Consider the following 22,241-nt stretch of genomic DNA (forward strand, 5'->3'; position numbering starts at 1 on the left):
GTTTAATAAGAAGATATTTTATACATACAGTCAACTTCACGTATACAAGAAGAAGCCATCTTTGAAAAACAGACTCTATCAATCGATCTACGAACCACCGATCCAAATGCGCTGGACCATATGAGATTCTACACAGTTCAGCGCATTTGGATCGGCTGTTCGTAGATCGATTGATAGAGTCTGTTTTTCAAAGATGGCTTCTTCTTGTATACGTGAGGTTGACTGTATGTATAAAATATCTTCTTATTAAACTGTCTGGACACTGTCAAAGTTCTCAATGCTTCGGTTTGAAGGTAAGGACCCTCATTATGCTACCGTGTTAGTGTGGGGCTATTTTGAGCCTTGTTAGTGGTATTAACAAGCGATTTTTATTTGTCATCATTACTCTATGCCCCATATACGTTACTAGCGTTATACTAGCTTTATAGGCTAAACTGTTTTTAAAGATAAAACTATTTACAGTCGATGATCATGAAAACAAATCTCAGATAACGGTTGACTAGGTAACAATGTGTAATTAGACCAAAGGTTCATTTTGCACCGGAGTTCTCCTTTAATTCCACAAATATATCGTCATATCACCCAGAAAGCAAGCAGTGGGAATGTTTAAAGGGGCGGTATAATTCCCTTTCACAAAATGTAAATAAATCTCTGATGTCCCCAGAGTGTGTATGTGAAGTTTTAGCTCAAATACCCCACAGATATTTTTATATAGCATGTTAAAGTGTCACTTTTTGAGGGTGAGCAAAAACGCACCGTTTTGTGTCTGTCCCTTTAAATGCAAATGAGCCGCTGCTCCCGGCACAGGGGGCGGAGCTTCAAGAGCTCGTTTCCTTTCACCTCACACACACATGCACCGAAAATTTAAAAAAACTTTGAATCTTTTATGTTTAAACCAGAGTCAGAACAATAGAGAGACTCAAGAAGAAGTGACAACATGTAGAAACAACAGGACATTTCTGAATGGTTAGTTGATGAATTTATGTAGATTATGTGTAGTTATCTTCTAGTCACTGATTAGCATATTCTGTCATGATAGGCTAATCTATAAATCGTGTTCAGGGGGCGGGGTTTATGTTGTGAGAAATGTTGTTCCTACCAGTTTAAAAGCAAATATCTTCCTTTGCTTTGAACTCTGAGCGTTGTAACTTTGAGGATGTTGTTTATGATCAAACAGCAACATTACACACTAACTAAAGCTAGAAAAGTCAAATCATAATCAACCGCCGCTTTAAACACATTTGACTGGCTAGTTGATAAAACCAACAACCCATTAGCTATCAAGACTGATTATCTTATGCTATGTGTCCTGCACAGCTCATGAGCGCTGGCTCGGCGCGCCTGAACGAGTCGATACAGGAGATCACAGCCGGATAAAGAGGAACACTGAACACGGCCCATCCCTGTTTAGAGGACAATAACAAGTGTCAAAGGATCACGGAAAATGTGTTTTCTCAATTCATTGAGGTCAAGCAAAGTTTCACAGTTGTAGTTCTGAAAGGGATCAGAAATATGCAGTACTAGAAAGTGAGTCATTTACCAAAGCGACTTACATTGCATTTTTTTAAGTACACATTTACATTCTTAACAATTCTTTCTTTCCCTGGGAATCGAACCCTTGACCTTGGCGTTACAAGCGCCAACAAGTGCCAGTCTATCATCCGCCCCACGAAATCCAGTCCCAGACAGCAACAGTGTCGGCCCAGATTCAACACACACCAGATGTGGGCCGACATTACTGTGTGTGTGGGAGTATCGTCATCTGTAAAGCATGATACATCGCTAGCTTCAGACCTTCAGCTGCCCAACTCAGACATATATCATGAGGACATACGCATGATCTGACCAGAACAGTGATCATGTGTGAGTTTATAGTGTTCTGTGCACTGTCATCTTCATCATCATCATCATCATCATCATCATCACTGCAAGAAACCATTTACACAGAGTCATGTTAATCATGTTGGAAACTTTGTGTAAAACCCCACACAGCACAGAGTCGGCCCAGATCCGGTCCACATCTGGCACACGTGGATCCCACACATTCCAGATGTGGGCCGACTCCATATTGCGGTCAGGGAATAACACTATTTATTCACCATAGTAACCATCACAAAATAGTTTTATTTTATACATTTATTCCATGTTTATAATTTCCTTTTTTTTTAATCACAAAATGCTATTGAACACTATAGCCTACATAAGCATACCCATTGATTTTTAGTAAAATAACTATTTAGAGCAATCGATTTAAAACTGTGCTCAGTGGTTTCAATAAGCTGGCCTCCGCGTGGCTAAGCAACATGTACATGCTATTATTGTGATTCAGTGTTTATGTGATGTGTATTGAGTGTCTGGATCTACAGGAGTGGCCGTAGAGTCTCGCTGCCCTCTGCAGGAAAGAATTGGGAGTAAACAAATACATATTCGTTTAGAGTGTTGACTCGAAACAAAACTAGGATTACAACTTGTTTAGTAATTAACTAATTGAATATTATGTGACAGGCGCGTGCGTTCTGTCGTAAGCGTTGACTCAGCATTTGGAACGCTCGAGTCGAACGCGCGTCACCGGGTAGGAGTGACACGCGCACGCGCACGCGCTGCTGCAGCACTTCCACTGCATCAAACCCGCGGCTCGTGATTGGCTGAGAGCGAGTGAGCTGGAGCCGAGTGTGAAGAAGATCTCAGAGTCGCATCAGCTGCAGTGACACACACACCGCATCCTTCCAGCATCACACACACAGCTGAGCAGCATGAGGGAGATCGTTCATATCCAGGCCGGCCAGTGCGGCAACCAGATCGGTGCCAAGGTAAGATTGTAGCCTGTGTGTTTATATCTCTACGTTTTTCGTAAACTATTATTTTCGCCTCTATTGCAAAAGATGGAAGGAAAAGAAAAGTGCTCACTTTGCTATGCGCATGAACAGCCCGAAGGTGATTGTGTTTAGTGGCATCATGTGTCCTGGATGGGTGTGGTAGCAGACCCTCAGTGGCTCTGTGCTGGGAACCGCAGTGTGCGTCATTCACAACGCCACATCTATTCACCACTAAACCTGCTTTATCACCATTAGTGTGCTCATATCACAGCATTATACCTACTTTATCATCACTAGTGTGCTCATATCACAGCACTAAACCTGCTTTATCATCACTAGTGTGCTCATATCACAGCACTAAACCTGCTTTATCACCATTAGTGTGCTCACATCACAGCACTAAACCTGCCTTCTCATCCCTGCGTTCCAGTTCTGGGAGGTGATCAGTGATGAACACGGCATTGATCCCACTGGCAGTTATCAAGGTGACAGTGAACTGCAGCTGGAGAGGATAAGTGTTTATTACAATGAGGCGTCTGGTAAGTCAGAGATCTGCTTTTTGCTATGTATTGTTTGGGTCACGGGGTCCAGATGGTCATATTCTCTGGTCCCCTGCAGCTGTCAGTTATTGACTGTTTCTGAGGCCCGTCTGATCTCCTACTGTAGGCTACATTACAGATTTTACATCGCACGTCAGATTGCGTTATTTAAAGAGTGTGGGGCATTAGCACAGTCATTTAGCCGCAGCCAGACGAGTCTTTGTGTTTCTGGAGAGAAGAGTAGATGCTGATGTCAATAAAAGGGTGGAGCAGGGTATGAAGATGGATGACGCTGCGCTTTACCAGGCTCAGCATTTACGAGACAGGCCTGAGATCAGTGTAATCAATTATGCATTATGTGAAATTCATTTATAAAAAAGAATGATTTTAATGCACCTATTGTATATTGATTTTCACTCATTTGAATAGAAGCTCTGGATCTTGGTTTTAGGTTGGATTATTTTTGTCTTTGTATGTTTACACCAAGCCTATTTGATTATTTCACAGGAAACAAATATGTCCCTCGTGCCATCCTGGTGGACCTGGAGCCTGGCACCATGGACTCGGTCCGCTCTGGCCCATTTGGACAAATCTTCAGGCCAGATAATTTTGTGTTTGGTATGTTTATCACATATTTGATTTCAACTTTTAGAATCTAAATTGTAAATTGAATCTAAATTGGTGCTTTATTTTTAAATATTCTACAGAATCCAGGTTTCTTTCTTTTTTTTTTACATAGGCTAACACAAATAAATTGTGACTGAAGATGTTGAGCTCCAGAGGCACCATAAAATCAGCCAATGCAATTCTAAAGCTCTAGAAACAGGCTAAAGTGTGCTTGTTATTCCTCTGCCATACTTCTCAACCCACAGTCATTCGATTCAAATATACTGCGCATGCATAACCAAAAAGTTATATTTTGCTGCCATCAGCATGTTTTTTCTGTCCACGCAGACAACTGCAGATGCTGGTGATTAAAGGACCACTAGGCAGTGCGCATTAACTGAATTCACCCATCCACGTGCAATATCAATTAAGTATACTTTGAAAGGCTTAAAATACCCTTCAAGCAGAATTAATGACGTCATTTCAAACTAAATCAGGGCAAAACGAAGTCCTTTTGGGGTTTCTTTCGGTGGATTGAAACCGCCTGCGTTAAAAAACTTCGAACTGCATGCAGTTGGTCCGTGATTGCGTAACACATGGGCGGGGCTCCAGGCTCCTCCCTCTCTTTAGACGTAAATCTTTTCAGCTTCTACGAGAACATGAACGCACTGAACAGCTGCTTTATTGCTGAATGTGGTTGCAAACATAAACGAAATTCTGATTCCTGAAACTGAAGAAATTTGCCCAAATCCGGCAGCGTGGGCAGCATTTGCCCAGCATCAGCATTCTTGTACCCCTCAGCCCAAAATAAAACAGCGCTAGTATAACAGGGCCTTTACTCGCTCACCTGTGTGTAAGATGGAGAGGATGGTAAAAAATTACATCTCTTCTCTTCTCTGATGACGAGGGCGGGGCAACCTGTCACTCACATGAGATCCACCAATAGCAAACCACAACCATCGTTCAGCCCCGCCCACATTTGTTCTTGTTCCAGAAGCATTTCAATCGATATACGTCACAATCCATTTGTTAAGTCGTGACATAAGTAATACCGTTTCCGGGTCCAAACCTCCACTCGTTTCAAGTGAGAATACCATCTCAACAGTCGTATGTATTACATATTTGAGTTAAAGGAGCATTTCACCCGTGGGAACATTAATCTTTATTGAAAGTGGGTCATGTAGTCGAAATGTAAAATAATTTTCGAATCTGGTGCCTTCTTGACCGAGAAAAGACAGAAAGTAACTTTAGGGCGCGTTTGTATGAAAGACAACAACTCCCACAATGCACCACATTGCAAAGCTCCGCAAGCCACTCCCACTAAACCAGAACGGCGCGTCTGAGGTATCCGCCTATCAGAGAAATCACTCTTCCGTCTACAAAGCTAGCTAACCACCAGAGCTTGACATTAATTTCACACAAACATTAAAGTTAGTTGGACTCATTAGTGAATTGCTCCTCGTTTGTGTTTCTTTCGAAATGGTGAATTATGGCATGGTACCGGGATGTTCAGTCAGAACATATGCGGTGTGGATCTATTATGGTTCACAACACAAACGTCCGTGTCCTCGTGTCCGTCCTTGTCCTCGTCTGATTCAGAGATTTCGTCCAGGAGAAATTGGCATCGTTGAAATTCTTTGCAGCAGACGGACTCTATCTCTGTCCGCATGCGCACAGGCACCAGTCCGCCCCAGCTCGAGCCGGTCCGGGCTTCTCGTCCGCGACAGGTCTTCTGTGCCGGCGCCTCCTGTTCCTCCATCAGCTGCTCTTCGCTATATTGCGGCTCGTACAGAAAGCCACGAACATCTGTTTCCAGCAACAGACTTTCAAAATCCTCTTCTTCCATATCATGTGTAGTTCCTTCAGCCATTCTCGTAAATTCCCATCGGACTCCATAAGCGCTTGCTAGCTTAGCTTGATAGCTTCCAAACAAGATGACGGATATTTATTTTAGTTTCGGTAAGTTTAGTCCCACCCCCTGATCTGTAATAGGCCTGTAGGGTGAGTGGGTCCCTCCCCCTGATCTGTAATAGGCCTGTAGGGTGAGTGGGTCCCTCCCCCTGATCTGTAATAGGCCTGTAGGGTGAGTGGGTCCCACCCCCTGATCTGTAATAGGCCTGTAGGGTGAGTGGGTCCCTCCCTCTGATCTGTAATAGGCCTGTAGGGTGAGGCCTGTAGGGTGAGTGGGTCCCTCCCCCTGATCTGTAATAGGCCTGTAGGGTGAGTGGGTCCCTCCCCCTGATCTGTAATAGGCCTGTAGGGTGAGTGGGTCCCTCCCCCTGATCTGTAATAGGCCTGTAGGGTGAGTGGGTCCCTCCCCCTGATCTGTAATAGGCCTGTAGGGTGAGTGGGTCCCACCCCCTGATCTGTAATAGGCCTGTAGGGTGAGTGGATCCCTCCCCCTGATCTGTAATAGGCCTGTAGGGTGAGTCGATCCCTCCCCCTGATCTGTAATAGGCCTGTAGGGTGAGTGGGTCCCTCCCCCTGATCTGTAATAGGCCTGTAGGGTGAGTGGGTCCCACCCCCTGATCTGTAATAGGCCTGTAGGGTGAGTGGGTCCCTCCCCCTGATCTGTAATAGGCCTGTAGGGTGAGTGGGTCCCTCCCCCTGATCTGTAATAGGCCTGTAGGGTGAGTGGGTCCCGCCCCCTGATCTGCAATAGGCCTGTAGGGTGAGTGGGTCCCTCCCCCTGATCTGTAATAGGCCTGTAGGGTGAGTGGGTCCCTCCCCCTGATCTGTAATAGGCCTGTAGGGTGAGTGGGTCCCACCCCCTGATCTGTAATAGGCCTGTAGGGTGAGTGGGTCCCCCACCCCCTGATCTGTAATAGGCCTGTAGGGTGAGTGGGTCCCTCCCCCTGATCTGTAATAGGCCTGTAGGGTGAGTGGGTCCCTCCCCCTGATCTGTAATAGGCCTGTAGGGTGAGTGGGTCCCTCCCCCTGATCTGTAATAGGCCTGTAGGGTGAGTGGGTCCCTCCCCCTGATCTGTAATAGGCCTGTAGGGTGAGTGGGTCCCTCCCCCTGATCTGTAATAGGCCTGTAGGGTGAGTGGGTCCCTCCCCCTGATCTGCAATAGGCCTGTAGTGTAGGGTGAGTGGGTCCCTCCCCCTGATCTGTAATAGGCTTGTAGGGTGAGTGGGTCCCACCCCCTGGAATAATGAGGAGCTAGTGTTTGTAGTCTCATACACTATTCAATGAAATGTGACTTCCTGCTTATAATGACGCAAAATATTTTTTTTTTACGTCATTATAAGCAGGAAGTGAAACACAGGGAAAAATAAAGGTAAAAAAACACGACCATTATAATATATGACTGGTTTTCTAACAATACAATGCTTAATGCAAATGGGTGAAGTGTCCCTTTAAGCTTTTATAAACTCTTAAGCTCACGGCATCCCGAACACTAATATTTAACAATAAAATATGAATCACTGTCTGGCCTGGGATTTCGGTATGAAGCTAAAGGTTAGGATCATGATTTGCTAGATTTACAGCACATCATAAGTTTTTATTAGTACCGTTTGTTGTTTGCTTTTGGCATCTGATCGAGTATTTGGACCCCGAAACGGTGACACATGATGTCAGACTTGATGAGCGGATTGGGAAGAAAAGACTATTGCACCTTCTGTGTTATGCTGATGTTAAACTGGTATATAAAGGGGAAAACTGTGATCTAAGGGGTAAACGTAAAAACGTAAAACTTTTTATGCGTTTTGGCCATTCGTTTACACAACAACAGTGTTTTGGGAGCCTGAGAAAACAAACTTTTGATAACGGGTTTCAAAGTGCAAGTTTTTGAAAACGGTCTCTGTGTAAACGACAAAAACGTGAATCTCTGAAGACGATGACATCATGCGCATGCATATGTTTTCAGTCTATACAGTGTTTCATCGCCATCTACTGGCCTGGCAGCAGAATACAGTGTTTTTAGTCGTTTACGTTTTGTGAATGGGGATCATTTCGACAAGCGTGTCGTCTGTACGTGGAAAACTCAAAGAAAAAAACGTCAACATTTTAAGCATATCGTTGTCATGTAAACATACCCTAAATAGTGACATACATTTCCATCTATTCTTCACACATTTTTATCATGTTGTATGGCAGGGGTTCTCAACTTTAGGGGTTCTCAACGCGGTTCACTTTCCTGCAGGGTTTAGCTCAAACCCTGATCAAACTCTGTCTGTAGCTTTCTGGTAATCCTGATGACCTTGATTAGCTTGGTCAGGTGAGTTGGGCTGGACCAAAGCTCTGCAGGAAAGTGGCAAAAGTATATGGACTATATACTTTATGGACTACTTTTATGGGGCGCTTCTTGTCATAGCTCAACAACCCAACCACATACCCAAAATGAAAAACAGTGCTCTGTGGAATATTTTGTGTACCACAGAGGTAAAAGTCATTCAGCTTTAGAACAACATGAGGGTGAGTAAATGATGACCCTTTAAAGGTGGAGTAAGCGGTATTTCAAAAACGCTGTTGAACAATATTGATATTTAAAATCAACCCAAACAAACACACCCCGTTCTTCATTTCTCCGCCTCTAAAACTCCCCTCTCCAATCCAAAGCCCCGATCCCCCTGCATGCAAGTCAAGGGCACTAACAATGGCGTTAAACACCCCCTTGGCTCTCTCCAGCGCTAGAAAGCTTTTCAAATATTAACACTAAAGCTCTTGCCCAGTCATAACCCTTCATTTTCCAGTGATTTCTTCTGAGCTTTTCTCTTTTGTATTGTGTCTCATCTCTATTTCTGCAGTCTTTCATCAAATCTCCCTCTTGATCGTACTCTCTCCTCCGCCCAATGCTGACACACATTTGTTGTTGTGTCGGTCCGACTAACTTCCAAACAGCATATTTTTAAAAAACGGCTTACCCCACCTTTAAATGGACTACTTTTATGGTGCTGTTCTTGTCATAGCTCAACAACCCAACCTCATTCCCATACTGAAAAAACAGTACTCTGTAGAATATTTTGTGTTCCACATAGGGAAAAGTCATTCAGTTTTAGAACAACACGAGGGTTGAGTAAATGATGACCCTTTAACTCAATAGTTGGAGTCAGTGTTATTGATTTTATCAAGTTCAAACTGCGACACGTGGGCTTTCTTTCAGGTCAAAGCGGAGCTGGGAACAACTGGGCCAAAGGCCACTACACAGAGGGAGCGGAGTTGGTGGACTCGGTGCTGGACGTGGTGAGGAAGGAGTCGGAGAACTGCGATTGCCTGCAGGGCTTCCAGCTCACACACTCCCTGGGGGGGGGCACCGGCTCCGGCATGGGCACTCTCCTCATCAGCAAGATCCGTGAGGAGTATCCCGACCGGATCATGAACACTTTCAGCGTCATGCCTTCACCCAAAGTGTCCGACACAGTGGTGGAGCCCTACAACGCGACACTCTCTGTGCATCAACTGGTGGAGAACACTGACGAGACCTTCTGCATTGACAACGAAGCGCTCTACGATATTTGCTTTCGCACTCTTAAACTCACCACTCCTACTTACGGCGACCTGAACCACCTTGTTTCTGCGACCATGAGCGGAGTCACCACTTGCCTGCGATTCCCCGGTCAACTTAACGCCGACCTGCGCAAACTGGCCGTCAACATGGTGCCCTTCCCTCGCCTCCACTTCTTCATGCCTGGATTCGCTCCTCTGACAAGTCGTGGAAGCCAGCAGTATCGTGCCCTTTCAGTGCCAGAGCTCACGCAGCAGATGTTCGACGCCAAGAACATGATGGCGGCCTGCGACCCGCGCCACGGACGCTACCTCACCGTCGCCGCCATCTTCCGTGGACGCATGTCCATGAAGGAGGTGGACGAGCAGATGCTGAGCGTTCAGAACAAGAACAGTAGCTACTTCGTGGAATGGATCCCCAACAACGTCAAGACCGCAGTCTGCGACATCCCACCACGCGGGCTCAAAATGTCCGCCACATTCATCGGCAACAGCACGGCCATTCAAGAGCTGTTCCGCAGGATTTCGGAGCAGTTCACCGCCATGTTCAGACGCAAGGCTTTCCTGCACTGGTACACTGGCGAGGGAATGGACGAGATGGAGTTCACAGAGGCCGAGAGCAACATGAACGACCTGGTCTCCGAGTACCAGCAGTACCAAGACGCCACTGCGGATGAAGTGGGCGAGTATGAGGAGGACGATCTCGAAGAGGAGGAAGACGCTCGCCATTGAGTCAGCTCCCGAAGCGATGCTCGCTGCAGACCAGATGACGTCCAGTAATGGGTGGATCTTGATCTCGTCCGGCTTCACCTCTGTGGAGCTTAACCGAATTAAGTTTAGGGATAGGGTTAGGGTGTGGCTGGACCTTCAAGCTCCACCCATTATGTCCAGAGTCCACCCATTGGCTCTGCGGTGAGCACCCTCTCCAAACAGCTGACAGCCATGTGGTTTACCATGTAGTTTTGAAAACCTTTGCATCTAGTTTATCTAAAAAATGTCCATAGCAATGCAAACAGTGCCGCAACAACATAATTCAAAAGGTGCTATTGTGTTTAATTGATGTTCAGAAAAGATTCGAGTGAACGGTCATTCAGTGAACAGCGATCAGTCCATCTTAGGTAAACTTACAATATGTTTTGTAACATATGCTTCAAACTGCAGTTGCCATGTTAAAAAAAATAAAGTGGTCACTAATAAAAATTACTCAGTCTCTTGTCAAAAATGGTTCGATTCAAGATTACACATTCATTCATTGCTTCTCATTTGTGAAACTCCAACATAACAAATTCAACTCAATTTATGGAAGAATGATTTTACCGGTTTACACAGAAAAAAACTGTCACAACAAGGGGTGTCCAGTCCTGCTACTCTAGGTACTTAGTTTCCGGCAAAGTTTAGCTCCGACTCACCTGCCTGGAAGTTTCTAGAGATCCAGCACACCTTGATTCGCTGGTTCAGGTGTACTTGTTTGGGGCTAGAACTAAACTTTGCAGGAAGGTGGACCTTCAGGAGCAGGATTGGACACCACTGTCTTAAGCTAAGAAAACCCTTAGTTATGGCACGACAACTCTTTGAGTGCTTGGCATGGTAATGGGATTGACAATGAAAATGTTTGGTCTTGGCGGAATAGAGCTGCTAGTGCCAATACTTACACATGTCTACTGTGAGCAAGACATGCTGCTGCTGTACAATATAGCGTACATGAATTACCCGTAGCAGATACAGGTGGAGCTGGGGAAGGAGGAAGGTTTCTGAAAGCACACTGCAACATTGCAGTATGTGAAGGTTGAGCTGCGAGCTCATTGGCTACTGATACAGGAGAACCAATCAGCTGTGCCCTATAGAGAATGACGTGATTGACTGCACCATCTAGAGTCTCATGACAAAACTTTGTATTTATGCTTAAATTTTCTTTAACCAGGTTCAGGTCCAAGATGAAGTTTGTTAAAAAAAAATTCTTCAATTGACCGTTCGCAAAGACCTGCCCCCCTTAGTTACTGTTGCTATGTCGACAAGCTCCGCCGCTCTCACACCATGTTCTCACGCAGTGTTAAACACATCGCGGAGCAGAGAGGAGACTGACAACACACTGACAGACACAGAGCAGCTTACTTTTCGGTTACTTTTGATATTAAACATTAAACAAAGTCTCACCTTTCAAATTTGGTCATTTTTAAAAAGAAATGTAAACAATAAATACTGTTTTGTGGCTCTTTAATGTGTGTGTCAGATCGCTGCCTCAGTTAAAGCTGCTCGTGAACCGATCATCTCTTCCTTCTAGTTCATTTATAGCATCAAATAAACATGAATGAACATCAGAAGGAATGTTGTTTTAACCGCGGAAAGATGTCAGTACACTCCACTTCTCAAGCTCAAATCCTCTCAAATAACTCTCCTGACTGCTTTGTCCGACAAAATGGTGGATGGCGAAGTATGATTGGTCAGATCACCTGTCAATCAAGCTCCCTGCGTAGGGTCAATTCTAGCTTAATATGCAGAACTACCAGTGTGTTGACCGATGGCAAAAGGGGGGAGGTTAATGGGAAAGCTCTCTTAATACCCACACACACCTTTATACATTCAACTAGTTATGAGTTTCCCTTTTTACTGGAACAAAGTAACAGTTTTGGTCAAAATGAAACTTTACCACCATATTATAAAATTTCCAAGTGATAAAGGTGAGTATTAAAATACACTATGACTTTCACCCAGATTTTTTGCCCCATTTACATTATGGAGGAGTCGAAGGTAGAGCCATTCTGCAGATTTTGGCCAGTTTTAGAAGAAAATAAGTGACCCAACTCGCACTTATTCCTCTCATGTGGCACAGATCGGGTATGGTCCATGAATATGTGAACAGGAAGTTAGCTGTGTACCAATTGAAGCTGCACAAAGGTAAACCGAGAATTGGGTCCAGCCTATGGAGGATTGCTATTGTCGTGACAGCTGACGAGCGCCAGTAACACAAAGCAGGGTTTGTTTATCTTGGTCCATTTATGCACATAAGAGTATAATCTCTAATGAAGTTCTATAAAATTTCAGTAAGACGAACTAAAAAAAGTAACCATTTTAAACAGTATTTTTTCACATTTGGATCATTAGATCTTAAGTTGAAAACCCAATACTTTCGAAAAGTGTAATTGGCATTTCCTCTAAAAAACCCAAAGCTGTCATCACCAGCTCACGGTGAATCTTGGGACAGTCTGCTCTGTAAAGCATCCACTCCTTCTGTCCTTCTTGGCCCGGAAACAAAGGATGCATTTAAAGCAGCTTTGAATCGGGCCAGTCTTCATCATGCCACTGTGACGCATGCAGCCTTCGAAGGACGCAGCCTCTGAATATGGACATAACTATTGTTTTCATAAGTTATGCATCTCCTAGCAACAAGGCACATGCTTCTGCAGGAGTGTGTTCACTTAGGCCCGGTTTACATCTAGTATTAAGATGCATGACAATGAGAGAGACACATTCCTGTTTATGTTCTAATCCGTCTCTTTTATCATTAGCGGTTACCATTGCCAAAGTCGCTAGTGTTTTAAAGTCTGTCCCGATTTTAAAAGTTGTGTAGTGCATTTCAGCATTTCGACCGGTTGACAGGATTGGGAAAAGTGAGCGCTGTACACCCGAATGAAGGCAGATCTGAATGTGATTGGCTCGACTGCAGTGTCGTCTTGTAAGACCAGTAAAAACAACAGACAATATCCATTTCATGCTAACTTCAAAAACACAAAGATATTTTTCATCTCTTTCAAACTTTATTGCATTGAAGTGAAGAAATCAGTCTTCAAATGTGTAAACATGGATTTTAAACTCTACCGAAGACATTCTTGATTTTCTCAATATAAATATTCAGCATTCAAGTGGAAAAATTTTTAACTAAAAACCCATTTCAATAGCAATTAATGCATAGTACTTACCGTCACTCAATTATGATAAAAGTAGAAAACTGAGCAATTCTAGATGTGAAATCCAGCCCAAGACGAGTGTTTTAGCAACAATATGATGGCAAATCAATATCCATTTATATTAATATTTAAAAGCTACATTAAACAGTGCTCCTCTTAAAAGTGCTTTATGAACTAATGACACATTCACAGCCCGCACAAACCTCACACAGTCTGCTGCAGTCTTAAATTATTGTTATTATTTCTACAATACAAAACACACATTGGCCACTGTACATGTTTATCATTATGAGATTCAGAAGTGGTAATGATTGTCTCGGAGATCAATTTGATCCAGCTGAGCACACATCTGCTTTATTGAAGCCTAGAGCCGAGTCCGGTGGCGTGTGTGTTCAGTCGTCAGACGGGGCCGTGCTCATCTCGGACCAGTGAGATGACGCTGCAATCCGTAGAGCCACTGCGCAGACGCGACTTCATCTCAGCGCTCTTCCCGTGGCCTCTGCGGGACACACAACACATGTGGACTCAGTGGATACTTGTTCTCCAAAGCCATCATTTGGTCCTGTCCCGGTTCACACACTAGAGAGCATGCGTTAGGAAGTAAGTGTGTCTCGGGTGTGAAAATGCCAAAGCGCGGTCCTCTTAAAGGATTAGTTCACTTTTAAAAAAGCTTTTGCTGATAATTTACTCACCCTGATGTCATCAAGATGTCCGTGTCTTTCTTTCTTCAGTGGAAAAGAAATGAAGGTTTTTGATGAACACATTTCTCCATATAATGGACTTCACTGGGGACCAAACGGTTCAATGTCCAGATGACAGTGTCAGCGCCGCTTCAACGGGCTTTAAACGACACCAGACGATGAATACGGGTCTTATCTAGCGAAACCATCGTCATTTCAAACATAAATAAAAAAGTTTAAGTTTTATAAGCACAAGCGCTCGCCTTGCTCTGTTCTGTGATGCGCGTTCGTGACGTCACGTAATACGCAGTTACGTTGAAAAGGTCACGCTTGACGAGTCAGTGTTTACAGATGAGCGGAAGGAGGACCATACACACATATTCACATGTGTGTGTGTCAGTTTATCGGTTAAAATGCCCATCTCGTGTGTGTATCCTGGTGTTGGAATATTAAAAAGCCTAAAAGAACATTTTCGTCAGGACAGAAATGTTTGACTTTTCACAGAAGCGTGACCTTTACACCGTAACTGCGTATCACGTGACGTCACGAACGCGCATCACAGAACAGAGCAAGGCGAGCGCTTGTGCTTATAAAACTTTAACTTTCTTATTTATTCTTGAAATGACGATGGTTTCGCTAGATAAGACCCGTATTCATCATCTGGTGTCGTTTAAAGCCCGTTGAAGCGGCGCTGACACTGTCATCTGGACCTTGACCCGTTTGGGGCCCATTGACGTCCATTATATGGAGAAATGTGTTCATCAAAAACCTTCATTTCTTTTCCACTGAAGAAAGAAAGACATGGACATCTTGGATGACATCGGGGTGAGTAAATTATCAGCAAAAGTTTTTTTAAAGTGAACTAATCCTTTAACACACACACTCTCATATCACTTCAGAGCGGTATTTGAGGCCAAGCGTGTCCCATCATTCTTCTTGTTCAGGAGCTGAACCCACAAGACGAAGTCAAGGACAACTTTCTACACGTGAAAGTCATGTGCACCAGAATTAAAAAGTGTTATTAGAACTACTGAACTCTTTCTCCATCAGTTTTAAGTCGCCAGCGGCCGCGTTTCTGATCATATTTACCAAATTTTCATGGCCTTCAGAATATGTTTGTATGAATAACTCGAGAAGGAACAGAGCGTCTGCTTTTAAACAAAACAAAGCATTTTATTCTAGTGTATTGTGCAGAATAGGTGTCCGGGCGCACGAGTACCTGCTGTCTGGAGCGAGCTGCAGCGTGCGGTACAGGTCCGCGGTGGAGGGCATCTTCAGCGGCACAGATGTAGGGGTGGAGAACGCGCTGTAGGACCGGGGCTTGGGCTGGAGCGGGGGAGTGGACTGCTGTTTGGCCTCAGGTTCAGCACCTAAAGACACGTGGATTCAAATGAAGGAACTCGAGGAACTGACTACAAAGTATATGAGGAGCTTCACAAGCAGAAAAGCAGCGCATGTGAAGCCGTAGGTCATTCCCACAATCCATCAGTTGTTCATCAGCGCAGAGGACACAGAAGACTCTGTCGGGAGATACTCACTGACTGATGAAGCACTGTGAGGCTCAGGCAACGCTGGTCTCTTACGGTCTACAAATGGAGTCATGTTCAGAAACTGGGTCTTCAGCCACCCAGCTCGATCCTCCTCAAAGCATTTCCTCTACAGAGGGAACACACAGCAAGAAGGTTAACCCTGCTTTGACTAAAAACAGCTAGAAGTGCAATTTAATCAGAGGACCTACTCTGCTTCAACCTCATTATAATAATTAATATGCAGAATAAAGGGGCGGGGCCTGGTTGAGTTAGTTAGTAGTGTGTTAAACTGGCGGTTATGGTAAGCTGCGGGACATTTCCCAAACACACACAAAGCGCTCGAGCAATCACAACACACTGCTCCAGCCGACCAATCAGAGCACAGTGTGCTTTTCGGAAGGAGGGGCTTCAGAGACAGGAAGTGAACAGAGCGTTACTGACAGACTGGGAAGAGAGGAGCCGCAACAATGGAGAATATGAGGAAATATATGGTTTATCACTATTACACAATAGAAGCCAATGGAAAATGGTTTCAATACAAGTCATTTTCTGCATTAAATAACTCTTGAGTTCTGAAACACAGTATGTTTTTAATAGCACAATGACCTCTGATCTGTCAAAAGATAAAGGAAAATTCATCTCTTTAATGTTTAACTGTATTAAGTTAACTCTTTCTTCAGTACCTCGTGTCCCAGGCGAATAGCAGCTTCAGTGAAATTCCTCCTCTCTCGCTCGAAGTTTCTTTTCTGCTCGCTGAAGAGCCTCCATTCCTCTTTGAGCCGCTCCTTCTCCTCCAGCGTGTAGCAGTCGTTCAGCAGAGCGGCGGTCTCCTCGTCACATGGCACGCTCAGCTGCTGCTGTACACACACACACACACCGCCATCACAACCACACATCTCAGGCAAGAGCAAACACACACTGGGATCCAGGTTTTAGCCCAGCTTATGGTCAGGTCGGGTCTGATATTAGTAACCTCAAGTCATTTAAAATAACAGTGCTTTTAGCGCATGACCTGAGGAGACCCGGATTATTTTAAAGGGCACCTATTATGGAATTTTGAAATTTACCTTTCATGTAGTGTGTAACATAGATCTAAGTGAACAAAAACATCCGGCAAAGTTTGAAATATGAAAGTGCACCGTATATAAAGTTATTGTCTTTCAAAAGTAAGAGTCGACTCGGAGTCATTTTTATGAATCGTTAGAAGACCGAAGCTTTTTCTCTGACTAGATGACGTCAACTTGTCAAGTTATTTGAATACGATACGCCCACTTATTGCGCTCCAAGGCCAGCAGGGAAAACATCATGGCGACGAGACGCTGTGTTCTGAAGTGCGGCTCAAGTGAAGTCAGCATTTGAAGACTAAGTGGCTACAATTCATATATACAACTATACCACAGAAGTGTAGTCCGAGCCTTGTGCTTTGTTCGCGCCATTTTGAAGACGATTGCTTTACCAACTTAAATGCAATCAAACTTGGATTCGCGAGCTGGCTGATATTGAAGGAAGGTTCAGTTCCAAGTGTATTTGCATCAGCTTCCTCCTCCGTATCACAACCTGTAAGTGTTATTAATAATTGTTGCTTTTATGTAGCATGCTTAATAATTATTTTGTTTGTTGTGTAAGCACCGTTTAGCTTCTAGGTCTTCAATGACAATAATTGAGATATGTGAAGTGTTGGTCGTTGTTTTCGGAGTTGTCTTATATGATAGAGTAATACCTCGTAGTAACGTAACTGCATTTTTTTATTTGTAAAAACGTTATGTTTATGCATCGGGCTAACGCAAACAAAGACTGATTGTGCTTTTACAATATGAACTCTGGGCTATGCTCGCTAACATAACATTAAATTATTTATCTTATTTTTAGTTTTTTACTACAAACTACAAAGCAGTGGACTATAATCATTATTATAACACGATTTAATTGATAAAAGCATCATTGTACTCCGTGTTAAACAATAAGTATTATCTCTGTAAACACTGCTGGGTCATCTGACCAATCGCAGATTAGCGTCGCGCAAAGGAGGGGTTTGGAAAAACGAGTCGTTGAACGATTCATTTGGGAGTCGGTGAGCAAATCAGGTAAAAATAAATGCATATTATACGACAACAAAAGTGTTTTTTGTCATTGCATGCATGTAAAACTGTTGTTGGGGACTCCCTGAACAACATTAGGAACATTTTAAATGTCATAATAGGTGCCCTTTAAAATATGCCAACTTTACATTGTTTCAGGCGTTTAATTAACAATCGGGTCTAGCCGGGTTCGAGAAAAAAAAAGCCTTTGGGTCTAACTTTATCGTTGGGCGAGGGTGCACACGACTAATGTTAGCAATCGCAAACTCTGCGCACTCGTTACCTCCAATAAAAGAAGAGAGAATTAAACGGCTCACGCCACAGAGCTGAAGTGTGGACTCATGCTACGCTCCACTATAAAGCAGATCGAGAGCAGTCGCGTAGTTTGCCGATCCAAAACTCAAATCTAAACAGCTCAATTACCATCCTGACGCCGTACGATCGACGTTTAGATGATGTTAATATGTTCTGCGCACGTTCTGTTTAATAACAGCGGTGAAGAAAGGTTTAGCTCAGGTAAGCACTTGCACTAGTGTTAGAGGTGCAGACACCGCTCACCTGCAGAAGCTGCTGCTGTATGTGGATGAACTCTTTGCACTGCTGCAGCTCCAGTCGGATCCTCTGCACCTCCTCCTCATGAGCCTTCCTGGACACCAGCTCCTCGGCCTCACGCTCCGGACACGCCACCAGTGACGCTGCAGCACAAGCACACGTGTGCTCACTCATTACTGAGGAACATGTTCTCAGATTCACCAGTTTTTAAACACCCAAAACATCTCATCTACTCCGTCATGCCGTCCCACATGTGTAAAACCTGCTTTCTTCAGGTACACACAAACGAAGATTGTTAGGTGAATAATCCATGTCTGTGAGTCTATAATGCGCTCTCCTGACACTAGAAAAGCACACAGTCTTCTGTGATCCACCCAACCGCAGTCTTCGGCTCACACGAGTAAAGAGAAAAGCACAGTAGTTCTTAAACTACTCTCACACACACCTATCATTTGACCTCAGAGAGATGGAGTCCGTATACTACGTAACTGTTCAAAAGTCATCAATCCTTCTTCCACAATGTGTGTGTCAGGATTCACTATAGTAAGTCTATTACAAGCGTTTATATTTCAGGACGGTTTTGGCGGGAAATTGTGTACATGGGTCACTTGCGTACATAGAATATGTCTGTCTTGCGCGTGTCTCGTCATATCCACAAATACAGTAAAGTTGCTGCGGGTGCTTTGACGCGTGTCTGGTGTGTGTGTGTGTGTGTGTGCTCCACGTCAGCTTGTCTTCAGGAGATGGAGAACTGAGGGTTTGAAGTGTTGTAAAGTGACGTGGAGATGATGGTGTGTATTACTCAACAGGAGAGTGTGTGTTACTGAACAGATGTGTGTCTCTAACAGAGTCACTGTAAAGCAGGATCTGTTCTGAAGGTCAGGTCAGTATGGCTGTTGAGCTGGAGTTATTCTCAAGGAAGTGTCGAGTCTGTTAATGTGTAAAGCTACAGTAACGTCTTCAGCTCGTCAGCTCGAGATCCTTTCATCTAAACCGCTTATATCTCTCCAGAAGTGAATGATTTATGAGCAGCAAGAGAACTATATTCCTCCGCAGTCACCGAGCCGCAGCACAGCCAGAATCGCCTGCAGCTTTACACACTAGAGCAGGGGTATCATTACAGCTTCAGGAGGTCCGGTCTAACATCTCCATCGAGGCAGCCGTAGCACTTCGTACAAGAAAAAAGCCCTAAACAGAATAGTCATTAAAGACGAGAGTCTTGGGCTAAAACAGTGATGTCTAAGAATCTTTACCAAAACTTCAAGGAAATATTTTTTATTTAGACACACTTGTGTTTGGCATATAGAAGGCCTTGCAAACATCTAACAAACATGTTTTGAAAAAACAAACATCTAAAGACGCCACACATTAACTTGTCATCTGTATGACAGATCAAATATAGTATCGGCTGCACTCTGGTGCCGTGTTTAGTGAAAGCATCTCGCCGTGAGTCCGCTTTAATATACCCGTGCCGTCTGCAGCTCTTAATGCGGCGCGTTAACCTTTATCAGGAGAAAGTACAGGGCTTGAACCAAACACTTTTAGCTCTAGAACAAATATTATAGATATGGCTCTGAAAGATCATTACCATAAACCGTAAAATGGCGCAATCATGTCCGGATGGAACCAAGCCGCCCGCCACTTGAACACTGCGCTAGAGGGCCAGAAGGTACAGTACGCTAAGCTTTTCAACTAATATTTATGTTTTATTGTTTTCCAGAAATGCTTTTAATAGGTAACAATATGAACACTGCTAACACAAGTTGCCCTCCACCCTTCTGAAGGGCCAGGATTTGAAATCTCCCCGTCCGTGGCGTCGTGACGTTCCTCTACACGTGTGTGTGTGTGTGTGTGTGTGTGTGTGTGTGTGTAGATCAAGGAGGTGTGCTCTACAACACCAATCACAAGAGTGCCACTGCTGTCCTGAAGATGATCTGTCCCTGGATGTGGACAAACTGCACCTCGGAAAACTGGGAATACGCTTCCCAAAGATAAACTTCAGCCATGCATTTCTAATGGTTTCATTTCCAATAACGTGCCCGAGCAATTGACCAAGAACTCTGTGTGTTAATCTCCTTTCACAGACTACGCCAGTGCCCAGTATTTGTCCTCAGAGGCATCGCTGTGGTTGCAAATGTTGATTTGACTCCGGCTCAAATATACATGAGTGTATTGCGGGTCCTAAACTCAGACGCCGCATGCTTTGAAGGCCGATCGCGGCACGACGAAGGCTCCTAAAACGGCATCACTCTTTCCCTGGGACACGAAGAGCGAATCACTCGCAGCCGAGCCTGTCCCAAGCTGCACTGCACACCGGTGAATGCTGGATTACACTTAAATATAAGTATTGCTTATATATATATAACGATACACTTTTTTACAAACATCTGAACTTTTTGGATGCGGAACCGCTTCGTGAGAACGGCTCCACAGGACGGCTGAGGCCGACGGTACCTTGGCTGTCGAGTCTCTCCATGTGGCTCTTGAGCTTCCTCCACTGCAGGCGGATGCTGTTGGTGAGCTGCTCGCGCGCCTGCTCACACGACTGCTCCAGCGTCTCTCGACTCGAGTCAGCGGCGTCCTCCTCGCCCTCAGACACAGCCTGAGGACACACACACACACAGGCCATCACTCACACACATGCCCTTCCAGACCTGCGTTCAGCTTCATCTTCACCACACCTGGAAAGCTCTTGTGCCTCCATTGAAGTCCAGGAAACCAAAACAAAAAGTTCATGAAGTACAAACTGATCCATACGGTATGAATCGAGCCGTTTAATCCAATCAGCGTTCTTTCTTTCATTATAGTTTTATTAATTTTAGCTTTTATTTTTATATTTCTAGTTTTCATGTTAAGTTTACTAATTGCCTTATGTGATTTTGTCATTTTATTAGTTTTTGCTTTGCAATATTGCCATTTTAGGTTTAATTTTCATGTCAATTTTAATTTCAGGGCTTCAACTAACTTATTTCAACACTTTACAATAAGGCTTCATTGGTTAACATGAACTAAGAATGAACGATAATTCTACAGCATTTATTAATCTTAGTTAATGATAACTTACAACTTTTGATTTAAATAATAGTAAATGTTGATTTGTTAACATTGTTAGTTCATGACAGTACATCCATTAACTAGTCAAATACATTTATTACTGTATTAGTTAATCTTCGTTAATAAAAATCCAGCTGTTCATTGTAGTTCACAGTGCATTAACTAATGTTAACAAATCAACATTTACTAATTTAAATCAAAAGCGGCATTTGTTAACATTAGTTAATGCACTGTGAACTACAATGAACAGCTGGATTTTTATTAACGAAGATTAACTAATGTTAACAAATAAAACCTTATTGTAATTCATTTTACTGCAAATATATATATATATACACACACACTTATATTTTATATTAGTTACATTTATTTTTTTCAACATTTTTATTTTAACTCCGCTTTGTTTCATTTAACAAATGTTTTTAACAGTTTAAGAGGACAATAATAGCCCTGATTCAAGTCATAAAGACACATTTGCATTTGTATAATGAAAAGAATTCAGGGTTTTTTTTATTTTAATGTTCACCACAGGCACAGAGCACATTAACTATGGAAAAGAAAGCTCAACTGTGATTGTCTAGACTTGAGAATGAACATCATTGGTTCTTGGAGAAGCTCAAACGTGACTGTGTGAAACGCCAGAGCAAACCTCGTTGGTTCACACACACAAACACTTGAGCTTCTAATTACCATATTCAATGTGTTTTTAAGTGCCAATGGTTTGTGGGTAACCGACTTTTAATGGAGGGACAGAAAACTCTGATTTCATAAAAAATATTGTTGTGTATTGAAGATGAATCAAAGCGTATGGGTTTGGAGTGAGAACATTGTTTCCCACCTATACACACACACACATGTATATATATATATATATATATATATATATATATATATATATATATATATATATATATATATATATGTATATATATATATATACATGTAAGTCCCCCTGTGGTGTAAATCCAGCTTTTAATGTAGTTTATGTGGTGTTATTAATCTGCTTTAACACACACCATGTGTAAGTTCATAA

At 43.4% G+C, this 22,241-nt stretch overlaps 2 protein-coding genes across 9 annotated transcripts in view; one reads left to right on the forward strand and one right to left on the reverse strand.

The window, feature by feature from the left end:
• Window positions 1–230: 230 nt before the first annotated feature.
• On the forward strand, window positions 231–10,611 carry tubb2 (tubulin, beta 2A class IIa). Its single transcript, XM_079614406.1, has 7 exons — window positions 231–293; window positions 1,318–1,527; window positions 1,638–1,863; window positions 2,506–2,810; window positions 3,247–3,355; window positions 3,863–3,973; window positions 9,070–10,611. Exons 4-7 carry the CDS (start codon window positions 2,754–2,756, stop codon window positions 10,140–10,142), a joined length of 1,350 nt encoding a protein of 449 aa, XP_079470532.1. The 5' UTR covers window positions 231–293; window positions 1,318–1,527; window positions 1,638–1,863; window positions 2,506–2,753; the 3' UTR covers window positions 10,143–10,611.
• Window positions 10,612–13,112: 2,501 nt separating this feature from the next.
• ssx2ipa (synovial sarcoma, X breakpoint 2 interacting protein a) overlaps window positions 13,113–22,241 on the reverse strand; it is a 34,393-nt gene continuing 25,264 nt past the window's right edge. For 3 of the 8 annotated variants that reach the window (XM_079611743.1, XM_079611744.1, XM_079611748.1), the window contains 6 exons: window positions 20,609–20,756; window positions 18,161–18,297; window positions 16,208–16,378; window positions 15,534–15,651; window positions 15,215–15,365; window positions 13,151–13,814 (listed from right to left, as the gene is read on the reverse strand). In XM_079611743.1, coding sequence (XP_079467869.1) covers window positions 13,715–13,814; window positions 15,215–15,365; window positions 15,534–15,651; window positions 16,208–16,378; window positions 18,161–18,297; window positions 20,609–20,756 — 825 coding nt within the window. In that variant the 3' untranslated portion in view covers window positions 13,151–13,714. Of the gene's footprint in view, window positions 13,815–15,214; window positions 15,652–16,207; window positions 16,382–18,160; window positions 18,298–20,608; window positions 20,757–22,241 lie in introns of those variants that run through there. The other 5 variants (XM_079611741.1, XM_079611742.1, XM_079611747.1 and 2 more) reach the window with 3 other exon arrangements.

Source organism: Phoxinus phoxinus, assembly GCF_949152265.1.
Source record: "Phoxinus phoxinus genome assembly, chromosome: 5".
In the NCBI taxonomy this organism is placed as follows: domain Eukaryota; kingdom Metazoa; phylum Chordata; class Actinopteri; order Cypriniformes; family Leuciscidae; genus Phoxinus; species Phoxinus phoxinus.

Bases quoted from the DNA above. Each gene is read 5' to 3' on its own strand.
- tubb2 (XM_079614406.1), top strand. From the start codon at position 2,754: ATGAGGGAGATCGTTCATATCCAGGCCGGCCAGTGCGGCAACCAGATC. The intron at 2,811-3,246 runs GTAAGATTGTAG...CCTGCGTTCCAG, and splicing joins GCAACCAGATCGGTGCCAAG to TTCTGGGAGGTGATCAGTGA. The intron at 3,356-3,862 runs GTAAGTCAGAGA...ATTATTTCACAG, and splicing joins TTATTACAATGAGGCGTCTG to GAAACAAATATGTCCCTCGT.